The following is a 23410-nucleotide window of genomic DNA, read 5'->3' as shown; positions in this document are numbered from 1 at the left end:
AATTGAATATAAGGCTGCAGACATTAGACAGTTAGCTTAGCTTAGCGTAAAGACTGGAAACAGAGGGAAACAGCTAGCCTGGCTTGTCTCATCAACACTTCTTCTCTGTGCTGTTAGATGACTGACATCTGGATCTGAGAATAAGTGTCATCAAACCATCAAATAATTTTAGATTAAACTGAAAATACGGTTTTTATCCTATTGTATATATTTGTGAGTCTTGTTTGCCAACCAGGAAAACCTTGAAGCAGCTGTTTTACAGTCTCTTTCTGGATACATCGAGACGAGACAGTAACACAGTGAACGGAAACTGTAAACACGACATTGTCATCATCAAAAGGCAGTTGACTCTGGAACACATCAACCAACTGAGATCCAGATAATCCCAGATATAAAATCTTTAACCACAGAGGTTAAGTGCTGCCTGAAGGCTAAACCACCACTGTATGTATATTGATGTGTGTTAATGTAGTGTTGTATGTGTGTTGTATTATATTGTGGTTTTATGATACAAACCAAGATCAACAGCGGTTACATTGTGTGTATTGGACCTATGATAAAATGCCTTGTCTCTATTAAAGGTCCTATTTGTAAGGAAAGTTGTCGAATGACCGTCCTACAATCCCAAAGCAACAATTTTTTGGAGTGACGCCGAGATCGAAAAGTGGCCAAAGGTATGTCAGCATCTGCTCAGCAGCATATACCAATGTTTGGACTGGTCTACCACTGTTCACTGGTATTCCACCAACACATGACGTATATGCTGCTTGAGACTGTTGGATCGGTACCGTTGACCAATTGATAGAAACTTTGAGTCAACCAACCAAACAGAAAATATCCCAATGTCTACGCCAGTCATCTTTTTCTGTATTAGCGGCTTATTCCGGTCATTCAGAGTGCAGTCAACGTGATGCATAATATGCCACGATGGTTAATGTCCCGCAACATTTATTTGAAGTACTGTGTCATTTTGTTTCCCTGATAAAGTAAACCTGTCAGTAAGTATTGTTTGGTTGGTTGACTCAAAGTTTCTGCTGTCAGTTGGTCAACGGTACCGATCCAACAGTCTTTCAATGGCATAAGAGTCTCAAGCTACACATACCGTCATGTGTCGGTGGAATACAAGCAGAATAACAGTGGTATACCAGTCCAAGCTTCAGTATACCACTCCAAGGATCGGTATATTAGTCTAGGGATAGGTCTACCAGTCCAAGGATCGGTGTATTAGTCTAGGGATCAGTATACCAGTCTCGGGATTGGTCTACCAGTCGAGGGATCGGTATACCAGTCCAAGAATCAGTATACCAGTCCAAGAATCAGTATACCAGTCCAAGGATCGGTATATTAGTCTAGGGATCGGTATACCAAGCGAGGGATTGGTATACCAGTCGAGGGATTGGTATACCAGTCGAGGAATCAGTATACCAGTCGAGGGATCGGTATACCAGTCTCGGGATCGGTATACCAGTCCAAGAATCAGTATACCAGTTCAAGGATCGGTATACCAGTCCATGGATCGGTATATACTGATATACCTTTGGCCACTTTTCGATCTCAGCGCTTCTGAATTTTTGATGAACTGGTCGTGAGACGTTTTCTGGCCTGGATATTTAGTCGAGGTGTCTCCCGTTGTGTTTTTGTTTAACCAGAACATGATCTGTTCTGACCTCTAACTCAGTGGTTTTTGTGCCTAACCTCGAACACAAGCACCGTGATGTCACAACATAAAACTGAAATTGTGAAATTGAAAACAGAGTAAAGTTTCAACATGTCCGCGGCCTGCAGAGACGGAAATGCCACCATTTATTCTGGCGGTCGGCTCGGAGACGGCAGTAATAACGACACCAAACTCGTTAATTTCAAACATTTCATTATTTTCTCCACATTAACTTGGAAACAACCTCATAAACCAAAGAGTAAGAAAGAGCATGCTCGGGCATGCAATGATGTCACAACATGATGATGCCACTGGGTGCGAAGTATAAAACATACAGTAGCAGAGAGTTTCTTTTTATATCATTCATAAACTCAGGACATGTCGGTATCCACTGAGAGTTAAAAGCTAGCGTTGTATTTTACACTGCTCTCCAGGTCTCACGTAGCCTTGTGTTGCTGGATAAAAGAGAGACGAGAGGGAGAAACTCACAAACTGACACCAGATTGAGCAGGCTGAACAAACATGCTGAAAAAAATCTCATCCGGCCCAAAAAGTGTCTGGAAATGACACCGTAGAAACCCCATTTTTCCCTTTTTGACTGGTCCAAAAGGGGGACAGGGGAGAGAGAGACAAAACAGTGCATGCCATTTCAGGGATGAGAGAGAGGTTTGTGGGGAGGGTGGAGGAGGAGGAGGAGGTGGTGGGGAGGAGGAGGTGGGGCCGGGTGGGGTGGAGGGTCACCTTTCTTAATGTTGAAGGTTATTCGTCTCCTCTCAGCCTGCCCACGTGGGGAGGGGTTTTGTTCTGGGGGCGGGTCGGGTCGGGTTTAAATAAATTAGAGACGGAAAATGAATAAATACGAGGCACTCAGCATTCTCTCTGTCTTGCAAACTGCAAAAAGTAACAAACTTGAATAATAATGACACATACACATATATAGTAGAATTAGTGGTTATAACATAACAGTCTCAAGGCTGTACAAAGGGGCAAGGCTGAATCCTCCTCAGTTTGTCAGCAGTTTAATGTAAAGTGTGTGTGTGTGTGTGTGTGTGTGTGTGTGTTTGGCGTGCGAATGTGTCACTTAACAATAAATTCAGGAAGTTCCTCGAGGGGGTTTTTAGACTCGTGGGTCTCGGAGCGTGTCGGCCGTCGACGTTTTTCGATCCGATTCTGTGATTTTCATTTTTCGAAATTTTCGGACGCGAACGTCCGCCGACAGGAAGTGATAAACCGGGATGGCGTGCGTACAAATGAGGACAGAAACAAGTGATGTTAAAGGGATTAGAAAATGCACTTTTTAAAACCCCACACAGCCTCATGCAATGGTTGTGTGCGTTCGTGTAGTTCGTAGTGGAAAAAGAAAAGAAAAGAATAATGACGGAGCCCTTTAAAATGGATCTACTCTTGCAGCATAGTTCTGTATGTAGCGCATAGTGCGAACAGGGGTTAGAGACCGGTGGAGGGGGCCGACAGGGGGAAAGGGTTAGAAGGCAAAAAGGGGTTATTGTCTGATGCTCTTGGTTAGCATGTTTCTCATGATAACCAGGACACACAGGGTTGCTATATTCTTGTCTAGGATGATGGAAAAATGGGCCAGACTGCCTGTGCCATCTCCAGTCCATCGCTGATGGACGCTCGTGCACGTGTGTCCCGGTACACCACGCTAGTTTAAAGCTGCACTCTCGACTTTCTTACTTTTCTTTTTCTATGGTTGCAAGCTCAAAGGAAGCATTTTTTGAAAAAGGAAACGGTGCTTTCGTAGAAACTCAGATGGGCTTCAACAGAGGAGAAAAGACCAGTAGCAACAATAGAAAGGCTCTGCTGTGTCCGTCACTCGGGCTGCGGGCTCCAGTCGAATAGGCAGAATGTCCGTCTCAGTAAGTAATAATATAATATACCGTAGTTATCAATAAGTCTTAGTAGATCATACCTGTATAAGCTTAAATAAAGAAGTGAATGAAAAGAATGGCTACTCCAATATTGAGTAAAATGACCATAACCACCAGAATAGAGCTGGAGCCCTGAAAGACAAAGAGAGGAGAGAAGAAGTGACGTTAGAGCAAAAAACACTGGAGGCAGAAAGAAGAGAACAACATGGAGTCAGACTGAAGAGGAAGGAGAGCCGGAGACTCCTCAACTGTGATGATACCGATAATAATAATAATCTAAAGAAGAAGTAGAGGAAGAAAAAAGAAGAAGAGGAACAAAAGAAGAGGAAGAAGAAACTGAGAAGAAGTAGAAAAGGAAGGAGCAGAAGAAAAAAGCAGAAGACGACAAAGAAGAAGAAAAAGACTAAATAGAAGCAGAAGAAGAAGAAGAAGAAAAGTATTGTTTACTCCACTACTTTCATTTGATTACTTTAGTTGCTAGTTACTTTGTAGATTACATCTAAAGCCAAAGTAGAACTTTTTAAAATAAATTAAATCTGACGGCTGATAATCAGAAGAAAGCTGAATATCGACTGTAATAATCAGTCATTGACCGTTTACATTATTTACATACTGTACACGTGATATATGTATATTTATCTTTCACATGTACTTCTGATACTTAAGTGCATTTGTTATCAGACACTTCAAGACTTTTACTCGACTTCTATCTGTGTGGGCAACTTTTACTTTTACCAGAGTAACATCTGAACACATCTTTACTTTAACTCGACTTTCGGGTCGACCAGACGACAGGAAGTATCTGTGACGACTCACTGAGTTTGATTTGAGGGTGAGATGCTCTCCTTCCTGCTCCAGAGTGATGGGCTGAGACTTTAGGGGTGGGGAGAGGGTGAGGTCCCTGTGCAGCGGCCACTCCTCCAGCTCCGCCCCCACATTCAGGTTGTCCAGCATCTGTACAGAGTCCATGGATCCTTCTCTGACCGGCCGAAGGCCTCGGGATCGCAGCCTGTTGTTTTTGGGGGCCGGGGACTCCGGGCCGAGCCCCCGAGACGTCTGCGAGTCCGGACACAGCCTCATGTCCACCGTGTAGTCGTTCATCCGCTCCTCGTCCTGCTCCGTGAGGCGCGAGTGGGCGGGGCTCCACCTAAGGGTGCTTTCAGCAGTCCAGCCCCCGGTGAGGCCGTCTAGCCTTTGGTCGATTACAGCATGCTCGTTAAGCTTGTGGTTGGACGGGTTGTGCTGCTTTGGATGGTGGTTGGAGTAGACATGCTCTCGAGGGTTGTAGCTAGAACAGACGTGGTCCTTTGCATTGTGATTGGAGGAGATATAATCTTGGGACTTGTGATTGGAAGAAGCATGCTCAGAAGTCTTGTGATTGGACATGTTATGTTCCAAGGCCTTGTGATTGGACAAAATGTGCACCTGCGGCTTGTAGTTGGAAGAGGCATGCTCGCAGGCCTTGTGATTGGTGGAAGAATGATCCCATGTTTTGTGATTGGACGACGAGTACTCCCTCGACTTGTGATTGGAAGAGGCATGCTTGGAGGGCTTTTGGTTGGACAGGGAGTGCTCCCACGCTCTGTAGGAGGAAGCGTGCTCCCGGGACTTGTGATTGGACGAGGATTTCTCCCGTGGTTTGTGGTTGGACAGAGGGGCCTGCTCGTGGCCGTTAATCTGACCCTCCTGCTCCTCCAGCAGGGAGGGCGTGGTGGAGCGGCTGCTGCCTCCTCGGTCCGGATACATGTCATCAGTCCAGTTGTTAGCCCCGCCCCTCGGCAGATCCATGCCCCGCCCCTCCACCAGCACCTGGATCTCGGCCCCGCCCTGATCGTCCACGGCGCTCTGGCGCATGAAGCAAGCATTTCTGGGACGGTGGCCGTGCTTGGGCGGAGTGTGGGGCGGCGAGGTGGGCACGCTCAGCACGGGGCTGAGATCAGGTGTGATTACAGGTGGCGTGGTGTCCGGCGTGCACAGCTCCGGACTGTCTGTTCCTGTGGAGATCACCTCGTGGTCTTTGTCCTTGGCGTCCTGGTGCTTAGGCCTCTGACATTCGAGCCCTATGAAAACAGTCAGAGAATAGCACCAGTGAGGTGATTTGGCGGCGGTCCATCAGACCTACAGTGTGTGTGTGTGTGTGTGTGTGTGTGTGTGTGTGTGTGTTATTAGCATGCAGGGTGACAAAAGGAGAGAGAAGCTGCGTACAAACTGGATCCTGTGCTGACAATCACTGTTGGCTCAGAGACGATCACGGAGGTGAAAACTCACGTGCTGTAAATTCACATATTTAATATACTTTTTATTGAGTCTTAAAACGTTTTTATGCAGGTTTTAGATGAAAACACTGAGTACAGCTCAGTCATCTCCGTAATTTGCTGCCTTTTTTCCCTTCAGTCACGACTTGTGACTAATTGTTACCGTCCGGACCTCTCGAGGGAACAGAAGCAACAAAAAGTGGGCAAAATATTTGCCAATAAAATAATTTAATGTTATTGTTGCTCCTCAGGAAACTCAAACTGAGCCAAAGGGAAAGAAAAAGACAGAATTAATGTTTCTAAATGTGTATAAAGCCAGCGTGTTTATAAAGCTAAGAGTTTATATCAGTGGTGGAATGTAACTGAAGTATATTTACTCAAGAAGTATTTGTACTCATACTTGTACTTTACTTTGTTTGTCTGACAACTCAGATTATATTGCAGTCTCAGATAACTAATAGAAAATAAAATACACAAATAAATGATGACGTTTTATTATTATTATCATTATTATAGATTAAGATGAAACGTTATTGATCCTCACAGGGAAATCAACAGGCAGATAAACAATATAAAGTTAAATTAAATGAGCTCCAGCTTTAACAGCTTCAACGTTAAAGTGATGAATGTATCGGTACGTCGTGAGTACTTTTACTTTTGGTATTTTAGGTGTATTTTGAGGATTTTCAACATATTTCACTTCTCTTGTTTTTGTCTTTCTGGCCGTCTCTGATCTGGCAGCTGTGATGGATCATCGTACAGCAGACAGACACATTCTGACGTTAGCTGCCAAATATTTCCCATGAATTGATCAAGTGGTTGAAAATAAAACTCCAAATGAAGCTGATGTTGCTCTGTGACTGCTGGATGTTTAAAATCAGATTATTATTTGCTAACAACTCTTTCTGGGGAGATGGAGGAGAGGTGAAGACTCCAGTGGATCTTATTTCATAAAACCTTTGTGAACAAAGAGAGACAGATGAAGTATTGATCCGGTTTGAACTGTGTCATGAATCACACAGATGATGTTCGTCATCAAACTAATGAAACATCAGACTGAAAACACGTCATTACAAAGACGACACAGCTGATGTCGTCAGTGACGTCGTCTCCTGACTTAAACTGCTAATAACAAGAACCAGCTCTCCTGTCACAGAACTGAACCAGAACCAGCTCTCCTGTCACAGAACTGAACCAGAACCAGCTCTCCTGTCAAGGAACTGCAGTCGTCAACATGAGCAGAGTTATTTCTGAGCGCAGTCGGCTCCATGTTGGTGTTGATGAGACGATGTAGCTCACTGAGCGCTTTAACACAAAACTACATGAGGTTTAAACTTTAATCACAACAAACTGAGACTTTATTGACCTGGAAAATTATGTTTTAACTGACAAACATCATCCGTGTGATTCATGACACAACTCAAACAGGATCAATACATTATTTGCAGCTATCAATGCAACTTTAAACTCAAAATTCGGCTGAAATCCAAAACGTTTTACTGACGACACCCAATGATTTTAGTTGTTGATTCATCTGCTGGTTGTTTTTCTCGATTCATCGATTATTCGCTTTGTTTATAAAACGTCAAAGCGAAGTGAAAAATGTCCGGCTGGTAAAAGAAAAAGTGTAAATTCTCCCGTTTAAGAAGCTCGAACCAGCAAAGTGAAGTAAAATAATTAATAATTGTCAAAATCAACTAATCAGTGAATCAGCTGGATGTTACAACATTATCAGTATATTATTAGAGTATCAATATTTTAATATTCAGCAGACACTTGCAGGTTTAAAGTGATTCTCAAAATGTACTTAAAGCCACCGTACGAGAGGTTTTAGTAAATTATCTCAGATTAACCTGACTGATGACATCAGAGGCCGTGTGTGTGTGTGTGTGTGTGTGTGTGTGTGTGTGTGTGTGTGTGTCGGACACTCTTCTTCTTCGTGTTTCGTCCGCTCACCGTTTCCGTAGATGTGGAAGGAGGGAGAAAGCTCTTTGGCGGCTATCCGGGCCAGTCGGCACTCCTCTGTGGCCTTCTGAGCGACTCCTTCCGCTGCCTCCGCCTTCCCACGAGCGTGGCTCATCCTGCACAGCACAGGTGGAAACACTGCAGTCACACACGCTGGAGATGTAAAGGTGAGCATTGATTCTGTATCCATGAAGATACAGAATCAATAGGGAGATTTGAGCTACACCTGCTCTGTGAATCTAAATATCCAGGTTTCATAAACTGACATGGATGTAAAGAAGTTAAACTCAGTGTGTCGGCGACTTTCTCATTTTATCGTCTATTCTGAAATCAACAGCTGTAGTAATGGAACCCTGATGTATGGAAGGCTGTCAGGGCCAAAATTCAACCACAGAAGCTCGAACCATAAACAGAAGATGTTTCTGTGGATCTTTGGTGACTCTACGTTTGTTTTGCTGACCTTGACATGGCGATCTCTGCCTTCTGCTTGGCGATGTCTGCGGCCTTCTCAGCAGCTTCCACCGCCCGGTCCACCTTCTCTCTGATTTTACTCGCCCTCAGCGGGATCAGGTTCTTGCGTTTGCCGCTCACCAACACGTTCTGCTTGTACTTTCCTTCCTCCTTGGTGCCGTCGGGGAAGGTGGTGCATCCGTACCCGTGCCTCTTGTTCCCCGCCCACTCACCTTCGTAATGCAGGCCGTCCGAGCGCCGGCTCACGCCCCAGCCGGCCCGCTGGTCGCTCCGCCACTCGCCAGCGTACATTTCCGTGACAGTGGCGTCCACAGGAGCGCCCTGCTCGCTTTCACTGGCGTTGGAGTGGATGTCGGACGCAGCAGAGCTGACGGTGCTCATGCCGGCCTCGCTGCAGAAGGAGCTCTGCTTGCTGAGCTGACTGGCCAGAGAGCTTTTAGACTCGGAGCGTCGCAGCTTCAGGCCGCTCAGGATGGACTGCCGGAAGCGGCCTTTTCTCTTCCTTTGGCGTTCGGCTTCACTCGGAGCTGTCAGAGCGAACCCTCCTCGCCCCACAGGGCTCCCCGCCAGCCCGGCCACCACCCCGTCTGTGGGCGTGGTGGCACTGCCGTCCTCCAGCACAGCCGGAGGGCCGTGGCTGTGCTCGGAGCGGAGCGAGTTTATGGATGTTCGCAGAGGGAAGAGGATGACGGCCGCCATGCCGTACGGGACACTCTGCCGCACGCCATAGCCATGACGCATCCCACCGAGCCACTGGCCCTGGTAGGTTCCTGAGAGACAAACAGGGACACGGCGAGAGTCAGGACAGGAAACTTCTCATGTTTTATTCATGACAGCTGCACGAAATATCTCAACAACTGTTAGATGGACTGCTGAACACTGGAAGATGTTACGTTTCCAACTAAATTTCTTACATATTGCCCCTTTAAGTTTTTTTTTAATAAAGCAGGATTTGCTTTAAAGACACATGTCTACCGAGTGCAAATGATAACAGCTGATCGTCATTTTGGAGCCTGATGAAGAAACCAAATCCAGAATTCTCAGTTGGAAGCCAGTTTGACAAATCCCTCTGAAATATGGTCTCAGTCTGAACAGTTAATCAATGTCTTTAAATAGTCGCTGGGAACACGCTCACTGTGGACGGTCACGTCTAAATGTTGAATTTTTGCAAACATACAAACTTGCAAAACTAATGACATCCACATCAGCCTGTACTGCAGCAAGATCCATCCTCTGAGGATCGTTTGCATAAAATCTGGTGGTGATCCATCTGATAGTTGTTGAGATTTTTCAGTCTGAACTAACATCCAGTCCTAATCAACCTGAAAGCACCATCAGTGTTTCCTGGTGTGGACTGACTGAAGTGTGAAGGAGACGACTCTCTGACATTTTGTGATTTGTTTTTCTGTAACCATTGTTGTAACCTTGTGTTGCTGCCACTCTCCTTACCTGTAAAAGAGACTAACCTGGTTAAAGAAAGGCTAAATAAAACAAAATAAAAGCTGTATTGTGACATGCAACAGATCCACCATATGCATCTATCATTCGTGTGTGTAAAGGTTTTATTCCTGCTGCACCACCAGGAATAAAGATCTTTGAAATCATTCGGTGCCAAACTGAAGCTTGTTGGCACGACATGAAAGCTGTGGAAATAAACCAAACACTTGAAATAAACACAGAATAAAACCACGTATTTGGCTTCTCCTCCACTCCAGAAAAATACATATGTACTTTATAAAATCTGGCCAAATGTGAGTATTCATCGAGTGAACTTGACGTCTTTGTGCCGGTTTAAGATTTGGCAGTATACAAAGTATAATCAGGAACAAGGAGTACTCGTTCTGTATTTAAATGTCCCAATTTAAACATTTTAAACAAGCCTAATCCAAAACTACACACCAGACTGACTGGACTCTACCAAACAGATTTAAAGTTGCTACATCTGGATTTTTATTTGGATCCGTATCAAGTTGTACTCTCAGTTAACGGCACCCTAAATACATGTGTTGAAAAAACGCCCTTTCGCACGATGTTAAAGAAAGTGAGAAACGATTCTTGGATCCGTCCCTTCAATCGGATCTGCACCAGAACTTCTTGGGATCTATTCTGGGCTGAGACTCATCGTCCATCCAAGTTTGGTGGAAATCTGTTCACTGGTTTGTGTTTAATCCTGCTGAAAAACCAACAAACAAAGAGGCGGAAACAAAACCTCCTTACAAAATGTGATAAATGAATAATAATAATAATAATTCTCCACAGACCGATTCATCGACTAGCTGTTCCTGCTGCACTCGTATAAACTGTTGGGTTGTTTCATTTAAAAACAAAACATCATATTTTATAAACTTTCAAATGTTTTATCTGTAAAAAAGTGGAGTCGAAGTAGAAAGTGGCATGAAAAGTACAATACTTGAGTAAATGTATTTAGTTACAAAGTTAAACAAGTGAATTATTTTCTAGAAAACAGAAGAAAAGTTTGCCTCTGATTTATTTTGTTTGTAACAGAAGTTTTAGGTTTTATTTGTCATTTTTAATATAAAGTAAAAAACATTGTCAGGATGTCATAAATATGAACAACATCATATTTTATTAAAGTATATGTACGTGACATTTTGCATAGTTACAATAACGTATGAAAAATTGATCACAGGTAAAATATTTTTTTCTATACTGATGTTTAAATCCACCTATTAATGTTTAAACCACAGAGGCGTCGTCCTCCTCCCCATCTACACCTCCCGAGATCCCCGATGAGGAGGAGGAGGAGGAGGAGGAAGAGGAGGGGGAGGGGGAGGAGGAGGAGGAGGAGGAGGGGGAGGAGGAGGAGAGCCCTCTGGAGAGAGTTTAAAACAAAGCCGGTCAGCTGTTTAACATCTCACATCTCTGAGGTGGTCAGAACAAAAGGTGAAGCTGATCCAGAGTCTCATGTTTCTGGACGGGACACTCGGCGGCCTCGTGCTCGACTCGCAGCTTTTCAGTTTGATTTCATGGAGCGCTGTGCTCCTCCTGCCCACGAGGCCGAGGAGCTTTCTGTCATCAAACTCATTTTAACAGCTGTCCTTCAACCCGTCCGGGCCTCAGAACATCCTGACACGACACAGGAAGAAGTGATCGATCACGCAAGGTGACTGGAACTAAAGCTGCGTCTAACGATTCTCCATCGATCGATCGTATCGTTCAGTCTCAGAGAGCAGAGAAATCATGTCCATCAGAGTCTGATTGACAGTTTAAAACGCAAAGATATTAACTGACTTCATTTAGTAGTTAACAGTTTCTACAGTTCATCAAAAGAAAGTCTTGATAATAAAGCTTGAAAACCTCTGAACATGAACAGGAAGTTGACCTGCTGATCATTAAATTAGGTCAAAAAGTTCCTCTCAATGGTACAAATCAGTATTAAAACACTGACATGGTGGCCGTCTTCCTCTGAGGGAGGGACAAATATAAAACTAAAATCTAACAAGTTTTGGCAGTCGTAAAGACAACAGTTGGTGAAAATCTGGAGGGACGTTGGGACATATTTAAAGGTAGAACACCTGGATTGATAGCTCGTTAGCTCCTGTTAGACAAGCTAATGTTAGCATTCAACCTCTTCCTAGCTAACATTACAGTTTGATGGTGTTTCAGACACAACAGGACGTAAATTAACTCTGATATATCAAACCACAACTTGGACACATTGACTGAAGGCTGGAGACATTATCAAAATGGCGGAATTAGCTAGCTGTTAGCTGTTAGCATATATGATTAACTTAAAATACAGCCTGATGTCCTTCCAGATTGTCACTGTAATTGTTCTGTGACTGATTATGATTTGTCAGATTCCCTCCGATTACATGACAACGTCTGAGTGTGACATCAGAGGAAAATGGCCGTCATGAATATGTTTTACTTTTACTCCACAAAAGCGTCCCCACCCATCATAGCCACAGAAGCTAATGGACGCTAAAGTCCTCCGTCTGGTGATAATCCTCTGTGAGCCGGTCACACGTCCTCATGAGAGACATTTTATCAGGACAAGTGAATATAATTGTTAGACAGAAGCTTCATCTCTGGAAATAATCGGCACATTTTCATTCTCTTGCTTCATCCTGAGGTGACTGCAGGTTAAACGTCGGCGACATCTCGGATGTTTACAGTCGCTCTGCTCTGTTGGAGCTTTCTAACAGTTTAATTGCTGCTTGTTTCCTCATCACGCTGCGAAACGACCGACGCCACAGTGTCATCGCTGCGTTGTTTGTTTACAGACTAATAGCTCATAAAAACAGAGAACTCGTATGAGCGGCGAGCAGAAAACACAGAGCTGAACTCTTGAGAGAGACATTTTGAAAAGCTCCCAAAGATCTTAAACAGGAAATGGAAGAAACCTCAAGAGAGGCGACTCAGACAGAGATCCTCCTCCAACACGACTCAGAGTCCAACTGACTCCACGTTACTTAACTTTACTATCAAGTGAGTTTGATTTAGTTTAACTGAGGTACACAGTTCATCACACATCTGTTATTCAACATACTTATTCATTAATTCGAGCTATTGTTCTTCTTTCATGCCGTGACTTTCAGTAGTGATCGCAAAACCATTTCTGATGATTTCAACTTTTGATCTCATAGATATTTTGTATCTTTTAATTAAATCCTTTTCATCCCATAATGCTCATTAACATTTTCAGCTGGATGCTCTTTTAAATATAAATATAACATCTTCGATCGTATCATGACAGAAGTTTTAGTGACGACTGGATCTTAAAGAATTTAAAATATAAAAGACTTTCAATCCTCCAGCGTGTCGTTCCAGTCTGATTACTTTAACCAACAAAGATATTGAACAGAGAAACAACATTGATTCTCTTTATATTATCGTTATCGTCGTATTGCACTGGTCAATGAAATGTGGCTGACATGAAGACGGAGCTTCAACACATTTATTGATTAATTTAAATGTCAATAATATGAAAGTTTACAGGCTGTGGATCTCTTATCTCCACAGCTCACTGTTAAAGGTGCAATACGTCAGAATTAGCAACACCTGAATTCATCCACCACCGCACACTTATGGAGCGTATCACCAGAGTAACCGCTAACTGCTGTTAATTAACTGTAGCTGCCATTAGCTGGTTAGCTCAGTTAGCCGTGCAGCTAGCGGTCCAGACTGGGAGCTCGAAGCACTCGGGGAGTGTTGCGGTCGTTTACACTGTTAGCAGGAGAGCTTTGGACTGCCGGGAGCAGGAAGGAACCAGGAGGGAATGTAGGAAGAGGTGCTGGAATATAACGTCAGAGCTATTATTTCTTCACATTGTGTTGATAATTTAAATACATTTCTTAATTTTTTGAAATTACATTAAGCACCTTTAACAGCACGTGTCAGTGTACTTAATTCTTATCTTCTTTCTGTCTGCAGGCCGCTGAGCAACATTCAGGCTGCTGCATGTTTTGTCTTCGCCCATGTTTGTTTGTTGGTTTGTTTAATTGTCAGCAGGATTACACAAAAAGTACTGAACAGATTTCCACCAAACTTAGAGGGAGGATGAGTCTCAGCCCAGAATAGATCCTGTTAGCTTCTGGTGCCGATCCGGTTAGAGGGACAGATCCAGGAATTATTCCTCCGTGTCCTAACAGTAGAACAATGCAGCGGTGTTGATAGATCTTTGATAGATAGATTTTTGCCCTATTTTTGCCGGTATCGATGAGAACAATTTAATATTGATCTAAATAAAAACACAGATTAAAATACTCATTATTTTTCCATGTTGTAACAGGACATGAAGTTTCTTTACATTTAACTTTCTTAATACAATCAGGCTGTAAATACTAGGATATAAACTGAATACCATTAGTTTTAAGTCTGTCTTGATGAACCAAACTCCAGTCAAAAAATGACTAATTTAGTTCTGCTTATTATATATATATATATATATATATATATATATATATATATATATATATATATATATATTTATATATTAACTTGTCTTATTTACTAACGACAACAGTATACTATGAATGTGAGTATTTTAACTGAAAACAATTAGATCTTGGTCTTTATTTTGGACACATCCACTGTTTACAAATGAGTCCTGTTGGTCTACTCATGAACCAAACTCCAGTCAAAAAATGACTAATTTAGATTTTCTTCTTATTCTCTGTCTTTTTGCTCGGTCAGTATTTCCTCCTGTTGCCTCTCTGAATTATTTAGTTTCGTTTTCTTCTCTGAAGCTTTTAAAAAATCTCCTCCAATTAAAAACCAGCTTCAGCCCTCGTGCACCAGGAGCTGTCCGCGGTGCTGAACACAGATCCGGACCGCCTCGCGCTCGGCAGATCTGCCTGTAGGTGCACGAGGACGATGTGGCCTATAACACGGCGTTATTAATTTTAATAAGCACTTCTGTGTTGACAGGCCTGTCAGTGAGTCTCCCGTGTGTCCGTGTGTGTGTGTCCGTGTGTGTGTGTGTGTGTGAGTCCTGCACATTTATTGGGTTGTGGAAAATGTGTCAGCTCGTGCGTGCTATATTCATCTGTCGGCGGTGTGACACGTGAGCGGAAGAGGGGAGCGGAGCAGTCGCGTGACGCAGTGTTTTTTTCTGTTGCTCTTCTTCTTCACCATCTTTGTTTCAGCTCACAGTCCGCGTGCACACAGCAGGTGTGCGCGGTAAACAACCTCCACCTTCAATGCAGCACCGACACACACACACACACACACACACACACACACGCCGTGCCTTCACTCCACCTGCATCACTTATTGACCTGGCTTCCATCATCCGGGTCCCGCGCGCGGTGCGGGGCCGGCATGATCAGACGGCCTAGATTACAAACGAGACTGACGGCAGCGGAGAGCCAATCAGAGAGCAGCAGAGCCGCGAGCTGGTCTCCAGTGACACGCTGACCCGCTGCCTCCCGTTACCATGGCGACAGCGGGTGATGCAGAGGGGAGAGGGGTGAAGGTGTGTTTTTATAAATCAGCGTGTGTCTAAACACGAACACAGCGACGACACCTCAGCACGGTTTAATTTCTAATATTAGACCCTCGTCCTCTTTTCATGGTCCGCAGCCTGGTTCTGGTTCTGGTTCTGTCTCACTTGTGTTCTGATCGTCTCATGAGTCAGTGGGACTCATAATGTCTGCTCGAGGACACGGGCGGACCAGGAGACACCGGGGCAGCACAGACATGAGGGGCCCCCCAGCCCTCAACGCTGGAGCAAGACCCCAGGCTGCAACAGACATGGCAGCCATGTTTGTAGTCATCCTGTGTCTCTTTGTAGTCGTCTCTCATATATTTGTAGCCATTAAGCATTTTTCTGAAATTTTCCATTTACTTGTAGTCACGTTGTGTTTCTTTGTAGTTGTGTTGGATCTCCATGTTGTCATCTTTCATCTCTTTGTAGTTATGTGTCTCTTTGTAGTCACATTTTGTGTCTTTTTAGTCGTTTTGTGTGTCTTTGTAGTCATTGAGCATCTCTTTATCGTCATCTCTCTAGTTGTTTTGAATATCTATGTCGTCATCTGACAGCTCTTTAGTTTTGTGCCTCCTTGTAGTCACTTCTTGTCTCTTTGTAGTCACCTTACATGCCTATGTAGTCATTTCATATGTGTTTGTAGTCGTATTGCGTCTTTGTAGTGACTCGGTGTATCTTTGTTATCATGTCGGATCTGTTGTTAATTCTATTAAGTCTCTTCTAGTGATTGCGTCTCTCTGTAGTCATGATGTATTTCTTTGTTATGGACATTGTAGTCATCTTACATCTCTTAGTTTTGTGTCTTTGTAGTCACCATACACGCCTTTGTAGTCATTTTAAGTCTTTTCGTAGTCACCACTTGTATCTTTGTAGTCGTACTGCTTGACTCAGTGTATCTTTGTAATCATTTTGGATCTGTTTGTCTTTTTTGAGTCACTTTTACGTCTGGTAGCAGTTATAATAGTTGTTTTGCATTTCTGTATTGTCACTTTGTGTTTCGTTGTATTTATTTCAGATTTCTTTGTCGTCATCGTACGTCTCCTTTTAGTTTTGCACCTCCTTCTAGTCACCTTTGATTCGTAGTTTAACATTTACAACGACCCCCAAATAATTGAGAACAGGAGGGTTTTACTGAAGAACAAATGTTTCATTATAATTTCACAGAATATTTTGTCCCGACAAACACGAAACTTGATAGAAACCTGAGATTTCTGCGCCTTCAATGCACTGATGAAGTTGGAATTTAAACCTGTTGTGGTATACTTTGAGACCGACAGCTTCTGGATGTCATTTTAATCATTTTATGTCTCTTTCTGGTTAATGTGTGTCTCCTTCAGGTGGTTCTGCAGGTGAAGCGGAGCTCTCAGAAGCTGCCTGACTCCTGTTAAACTTCCTGCCACAGCAGATCCACGCTGACACTCCTCTGGATAGATGTTACACTAATACTACAGAGCATTATACAGATATTACCCCCTGGGGGCCCCTGAACCCTCGGGCCCCGGGGCCTGTGCCTGGCAGGCCTGCTCAGTAATCCATCAACGCGTGTGGATGTGACCTACATGTTATTTATGTAGCCTACATTGGAGATGTGTTACAGTTGATTTTAGCAGTAAGCAAGTCGTTCCACTTCCACCAGCAGAGAATCAAACTGGGCTGAATCTGCTCTGAGACAGAAGCTGTGGGAGGAAACATGGATGCCACAGCGGCTGTGGTTCAGTTTTAGCTGTCTTACCTCCGTCGGAGTAGGTTTCAGTGCCGTATCCATCCTGCAGCCCGTTGCTCCACGTCCCCTCGTACCGGGCCCCGCTGGCCGTGCTCTCCAGCTGCCCGTAGCGACCTTTGAACCCCTGCGTCCACTCCCCTCTGTACTCCCAGCGGCCCTTGCTCTCCACGCCGATGCCATGCCGCTTGCCCTGCGCCCAGGTGCCCTGGTAGCTGTTCCCGCTGGGCCACGTGTACACGCCCAGGACCTCGAAGCCGTGACTCCAGGCGCCGGCGTACTCGCCCTGACCCTGGGGCCCCGTGCAGACCCCTCGGCCATGGGCCTTACCCTGCTCCCACCCCCCGCAGTACGACCCCCCGTCATCAAAGTCAAACCTGCCTCCAGTGGACATGCATGAAACAGGTTTAGGCAAATCCTTAGAACGTCAAGAAAAAGAACAAACAAGGGCCTGGTTCACTCAGAAGGAGCAAAGAGGGAGGAGGCCTCGTTTGAACCTGGTAGCATGGAGGTGCAGGGCCTCGACGCTCCTTCTCCGGTTAGTTCAGGATGTAAAACACCGGCTCCTCATTTTGAAATCAACAAGACGTGGCCCGAAGAGCATCACCTCACGATGGAGAAGCAGTCCAAGCCTCAGCGACGGGTCTGGAGTGACGAACGCAGCTGCTGTGCATGCTGCTTCCCATGGGCATGCAGGCTCAGAGTGCTTCTCATCCTCCTCCTCCTCCACCTTCCTGCTCCACGCAGCCTCGCAGCCGGGGAGCTCGCCGGCCCGTCGCCTCAGCCGTGCAGCGGGGCGCTCCAGACAAGCGAGGCCTAGGCTTTTACCAGCAGTCCCAGAGGCCCACAGAGCGGCGGCGGTGGCAGCGAGCGAGCGAGCGAGCGAGCGAGCTCAGCTCAATCAGACATTAGAGCATCCCCACGTCCCTGCCGCACACAGAGAGGGATACAGGACAGGGATGCTGCTGCGCTCGTACACCATCTACCAAAAATCAGGGAAGTTGGAGATAATTCTCGATAGCATGGCCTGGAAACGAGCGATCCGGGCTAACGCTCAGAGACACACATCCACATCACACAAACGTAGCCTCAGCCTCGCACACACACCTCGGCAGACATAACGGAGAGCGAATATCTCCTCGTATCGCTTCCCCTCCTTCTCCTTCTCCCTCTCCTTCTCCTCTCTGCTGTGATCTGAAGATGAGGCTCTCTCCTCTCCTGGAGGGAAACCAGCAGAAGAAGAAAAATAAATTATTCCTCTCCTCTTCCTTTTGTCCTCTCCATCTCAGCGCACGTCGAAACGCGGATTGTTGTTGTATCCCAATTCCACCAAGTCATCTGTCCTCTCTTGTTTTTCGGCCTTGCTCTTTTCTCTTTCTATCTCTCTCTCTCTCTCTCTAAAATCTGCTCATTACAGGACTGTTCCACCCCAGCCAATACCCCTCCCCCACTCACACACACACACACACACACTCTGAACACACACTCCTTCTCTGGGCTCTTAAAGAGATAGAGACGGAGGGATGGTGCGAATAGCTGCATGCACGGCGCTCGCTGCTCTTTTCCCTGTGGGGATACAGCCTGCTTTTTCCTAATTATCCAGCCTCATTTCGCTCTCTCTCTCTCTCTGTCTCTGTCGCTCTCTCTCTCTTGTCTCTCTCTCTCGCTCTCACACTGAAATCTGGTCAGTCAGCAATCTGTTTTCCTGATAACCGGACGTTTGCGAGCTCATTGATCCCGTGCCGCCGTCTCCCAGGCTAATTGTTGTCAGTCTTTTTTTTTCTTCTTCCCCCTGTCGTCTCGTAGGCGAACCAGTGGACCGGAGCTGTCAGCTGAAAAAAAGCTTCACCGAGACCCAGACTGACCTTTTTTTTCCTTAAAAGCGACAAATAATCTGTCCGTCTGAGTGCTGCTAAAAAATTAAAGGCGCTTCATCACAATCTGACACACCGAACAGTCACCGTTACTTCCAGATCGGTCATATGGTAAAATATGATTCTGATCAATAACTGGAGCATGAAGGTATCGGAAATCTTTCTGTCACTGAACACACCATCTGCTGGTTCGTATGGTGACCAGAAAATGGTGTCACACAAGGACGAACGCCGGCCCGCTGAGATAAACCTGTATTATTTATAATCTGTTTAATGACTGAAAGATAAACCAACTGAATTTAAGCTGATTTATATGTTTTATTTATTTATTTATTTATAACAAACATTTCATCGCTGACGGTCAGAGGCAGGTTCAAAAGAAAGGAGTGACTTTATGTTGAGTCAGAATATATAAATATAATATGAGCTGATTGCATGATGTGTAAGAAGGTCGATGACATAGAATAGAATAAAATAAAATAAAATAAAATAAATAATATGAACTTAAAATACAGAATAACTCCATATAAAATAATGAAGAAACACTACGGAATCAAATAAATATTTCTTTGTTAAAATTGATTTACTTCACTTCTCTACTTCTATTTATTACTATCCCTGTATTCATTAAAATAATTATTTATATGTATGTATTTAATTATTTACTCCTCTTTCCTTGCCTCTGAAAGAGTTTGACAATTTTCTAAACAAATTTGAAAAAAAGAGTTTAGAAATCAGATTTCTGTTCTCATTTTATTTATTATTAATATTTTTTAAAGGTTTGCTGTTTCTTGAACTTTTTCAGTTTCCTACTTGTATGACACTGCTTGATTTTAATACATGTTATTACAAATATTTAGAATATTTAGAACAAATAAAAGAGATTACTTTAAAAAACACACAATGTTAAATACTATTATTCATAGTTATTATATTATTTATCAATGTAATTATTTACCCTTTTTTCTTGTCTTAGACAAGGTTTGACTATTATTACTTTTTTATTTATTCATAATATTTTATTTTTTAAAGGGTTTGTCGTTTATTTCATTTATTTAAAGATTGTTTATTAATTTTAATTATTGTTTTTTCCTGTTTGCTATTTATATGATGGTGCTTTATTTGCAATATATTTTATTAAAAATATTTAGAACAAATAAAAGGAATAAAAACGTTTTCTTTTATTAAAAAGCATTAAAGGTCAATTTATTTATGTTTTGAAACATAAATTTGTTAATTAGAATATTTTTGAGATTTTTGAGATTTTTATGTATGTATAGAAATATTCTGTAATTTGTCTATTTTTCCATCTAATATTTAATTTGTGTGTTTTTTCTGCCCCATCTTTTCTTTATAAACCTGCAGTGTCGACGTTTTGTCGCCCCCTTCTGGTCCTGACAGTGATTACACAACACTGCTGCTGAGGCATGCTGGTGATTTTTGCCTCCATAGTTGTTACAGTTTTATTTAACCTTTATTTAACCAGATGAATCGTTAAGAACAAACTGTTATTCACTGCTGCCGCCTGACAGAAGACGACAGAAGAGTCGCTGCTCTCTAATCTCTGCTGGTTGACCTCATCACTACCTGTGTTCCAGCGCGGGATTGTTCTCTTTTACTCCAGATTAAAGTCTCTCAGAAAGATTGACCTGCATTCACTGCATCAATTGATTTCTATAAAGCCCGTAGGAGCCGCTGCTGGATATATTCAATGCACCAGTAATTCTCTGACAGGGTTAAACACTTAAACACGACCAAAGAATTCACTGGAGCGTCACAATTACCCACAAAAGACCATAACCGTCCTCAGTGAGGTTGTTTTCTATTGATCCACAAACACAGTCTGCGAGACTTCATGTCAGAAAGACTGTAATGAGGCAGAACAGATCTCTGAGATCCTCCTCTGTTCACCACTACGTGATGAAATAAAGATAAAGAGCAGATTCAAGCAGACGTGATTCAACTCTTCATATTTAATATCTGTGTCTGATGTTTCCTGCACTTCTTTGCATCCTGTGGTGGACAGCAGGAGACGTCTCCTCTGAAATATTTAATTACAGAGGCAGCTTGGTCTCAACTGACCGTAGCAATATTATATTGTATATATTTCTCCAGGCAGCAGTTTGTCTCTGCGACCTCACGCTGCCACGCGTCACCTCGATCATGACGGTTTAGAAGGTTACAGGATACAGAGTGGTGTCATGATTTCACTTTAAAATAAAAAAATCAACCAAGATGAGCACTTCAGCACCAACTTGCTCGCCTAAAGAACAACGCCTTAAAGACGACGCAGCTAGCTTAGCATTAGCCTGCAGCTAGCTTAGCATTAGCCTGCAGCTGCACAGAAGGAAGCTGCTGGGACAAACTTAAGAAACCAAACCGTGTAGCAAACTGAATTTCCATCTGTTGCTGTTAATCGTTGAAGCACTGTAGAGGGATCTTTTTGTTGAGTTAATTGAATTTGTCCAACATGAACCTGCAGAAAGCCACAGGAGAAAGTCAAGCTGAGGAAGTCGACAAAAGTAGACGACAAAAAACAACACTGAACTGTTGATCCAATCATCATAGATCATTTATATCACCTGTGGAGTCCAAGAGAAAGAGGCACAATGACGAGACGGTCTGTGGCTTCAGCACCACGGACAGCTCCATGCAGACATCAATACACAGAACAAGTAAAAGATCAACGTGAGGGAAACACGAACGCTAAAATCACCTTCTGGTGAGCAAATCAGGGCTGGACAACAAATCTCCTAAACATCTGAAGTAGCTGTGGACTTGTTTTAAAACATAACCTACTCTGAATTAATCCAAGTCTCTCAGATTGATTTGGAAAGACGTTATTTGCACTCTGATGTAAGCAGAAACCTTCACTGTACGCTAAAAACATCAATGGACCCCGTCTGAAGCTTAACAACAGGTTGAGGGTGTAAATAATGTCTTTGATTACATCTGGAAAGATGAATGGAGACATTCTGTGTTTTCACGTTTGTGTTTTTTTGTTGCTGAAGCTCCAGAAATGTTTCGTGGACGATAAAACTGACTTTCCATCAGCGTGGAGGGAGAAGATGAGTAGATTTATATTTTTGGGTGGTCTGTACCTTTAAGTACTTCTCTCAGGTATTTGTGCTCCACTCAAGTTTTTCCATTGTACATTTAATGCAGCGATAATTAAAAAATAGAGGGAAAACATTGTTCTTCATACTCCACTATGTTTATTTGAGTTACTTCACAAATTCATATTAATACTAAGCAACAAAAGATATTTAGGATGTATTATTATAGAGGGAGAAACTGATAATCTACCCTGCAGATAAAGTATGTAACAAAATTTGAATGAGCTCCACATCGACCAGCGTCAACATTAAAGTGATCAACACATTAATGCATCAATGAAAGGAGCTCTTCACCTGTGTGATAACGGTGAAGTCTTAAACGAGCTGCACAACTCTCTTTGTGAAGAGAGTGAAGACAACATGAAGACACACAACACACACACGCAGTGTGACATCACACCTGAGCTGAAGCCTAAAATTAGATTTGTGCTGTAAATTACAGCGGAGGTGGATGAAATATTCAGATGTGTTACTTAAGTAGAGGCGCAGTAATAACACACTAAAAATACTGTGAAGGTGTAATCAGGAAAATGTACGAAAGTATTCAAAGTAAAGCAACAATAAAATGATTAAAAGCAGCAAATTTTCACGTGAGGCTGAAACCAAGAAACATTTTACATGAAAAATGACTTAAAGATTGTTAAAATACTTGCCAATTATCTTTTTTGTCAGTTGATTAATTGACTAATTGTTTCAGCTGTGTGTTTTTAGTTTTAGTTGTTTTATTCTGCAAAAAATACACATTTAATTTGGAAAGTAACAATCAAATAAAGCTGTTAAATGTAGTATCCAGTATCTCAAATCTGTACTACAGCACAGTACTCGAGTAAATGTACTTAGCTGCACTCCAACACTGAACTTGGCTCTTTAGTGCACGTCACAGGAAAGTAAAGTTTAATTCACAGAACTGTTTTTATCATTCGTCCCAGAACACGTAAAAGATTTAATGTGAGTCTCAGTGAAGTCTTTGTCTCGACTTCCTGTCACAAGCGGTTTAAATTCACTGAACTTTCCTCCCTGTGAGTGGATTGTTCTCATAATCTCAGAGTGCTTTTCATACATTATAGAGTAGTTCCATATTTAATAAGCTTAACATCGGCTATACGTGTGTTTTTACATCCAAAAATCCTCTTATGCAAAGTGGCCACTGATGGAAGCCGACGCATTAATGTAGAAGAATATGATGCAGTTAAAAAGGAATGAGTGGAGTATAATCTGTCCGATAAAACCACCAAGAGTGAAATCAAGTCATTTAAATGCAGAAACAACCTTTCAGTCACAAGGTAGGAGCTGTAATCACCTTTTCATAGGTGGAATACTGCCCTTTATGAGTTATATTGGCCCTTTAAAGGTATTTCAACAGGTAAAAATTAGTAGATTTGTTATAATCTGTCCAATATAACCATCAGGAGTGAAATCAAGTCATTTAAATGCAGACACAACCTTTCAGTCACAAGCTAGGAGCTGCAATCAGGAGGGATTTTCTCTTTTTATCACTTAAAAATGTAAAT

General features: G+C 43.0%; 1 protein-coding gene across 1 annotated transcript; it reads right to left on the bottom strand.

The window, feature by feature from the left end:
- Positions 1-1853: 1853 nt before the first annotated feature.
- Positions 1854-18738, bottom strand: jph3a (junctophilin 3a). Its single transcript, XM_030414728.1, has 5 exons — positions 16922-18738; positions 8227-9007; positions 7758-7882; positions 4363-5606; positions 1854-3678 (listed from the first exon to the last, which is right to left on the bottom strand). Exons 1-5 carry the CDS (start codon positions 17301-17303, stop codon positions 3598-3600), a joined length of 2613 nt encoding a protein of 870 aa, XP_030270588.1. The 5' UTR covers positions 17304-18738; the 3' UTR covers positions 1854-3597.
- Positions 18739-23410: the final 4672 nt, after the last annotated feature.

Source organism: Sparus aurata, chromosome 4 (assembly GCF_900880675.1).
Source record: "Sparus aurata chromosome 4, fSpaAur1.1, whole genome shotgun sequence".
Lineage (NCBI taxonomy): Eukaryota > Metazoa > Chordata > Actinopteri > Spariformes > Sparidae > Sparus > Sparus aurata.
The sequence above is the reverse complement of the archived record's forward strand: the minus strand, read 5'-3'. Positions and strand labels throughout refer to the sequence as shown.

Coding starts and splice junctions, on each gene's coding strand:
- jph3a (XM_030414728.1), bottom strand. CDS start 17,303: ATGTCCACTGGAGGCAGGTTTGACTTTGATGACGGGGGGTCGTACTGC. Junction 9,008..16,921: donor TGAAACCTACTCCGACGGAG/GTAAGACAGCTA, acceptor TTTGTCTCTCAG/GAACCTACCAGGGCCAGTGG. Junction 7,883..8,226: donor GCAGAGATCGCCATGTCAAG/GTCAGCAAAACA, acceptor TGTGCTGTGCAG/GATGAGCCACGCTCGTGGGA.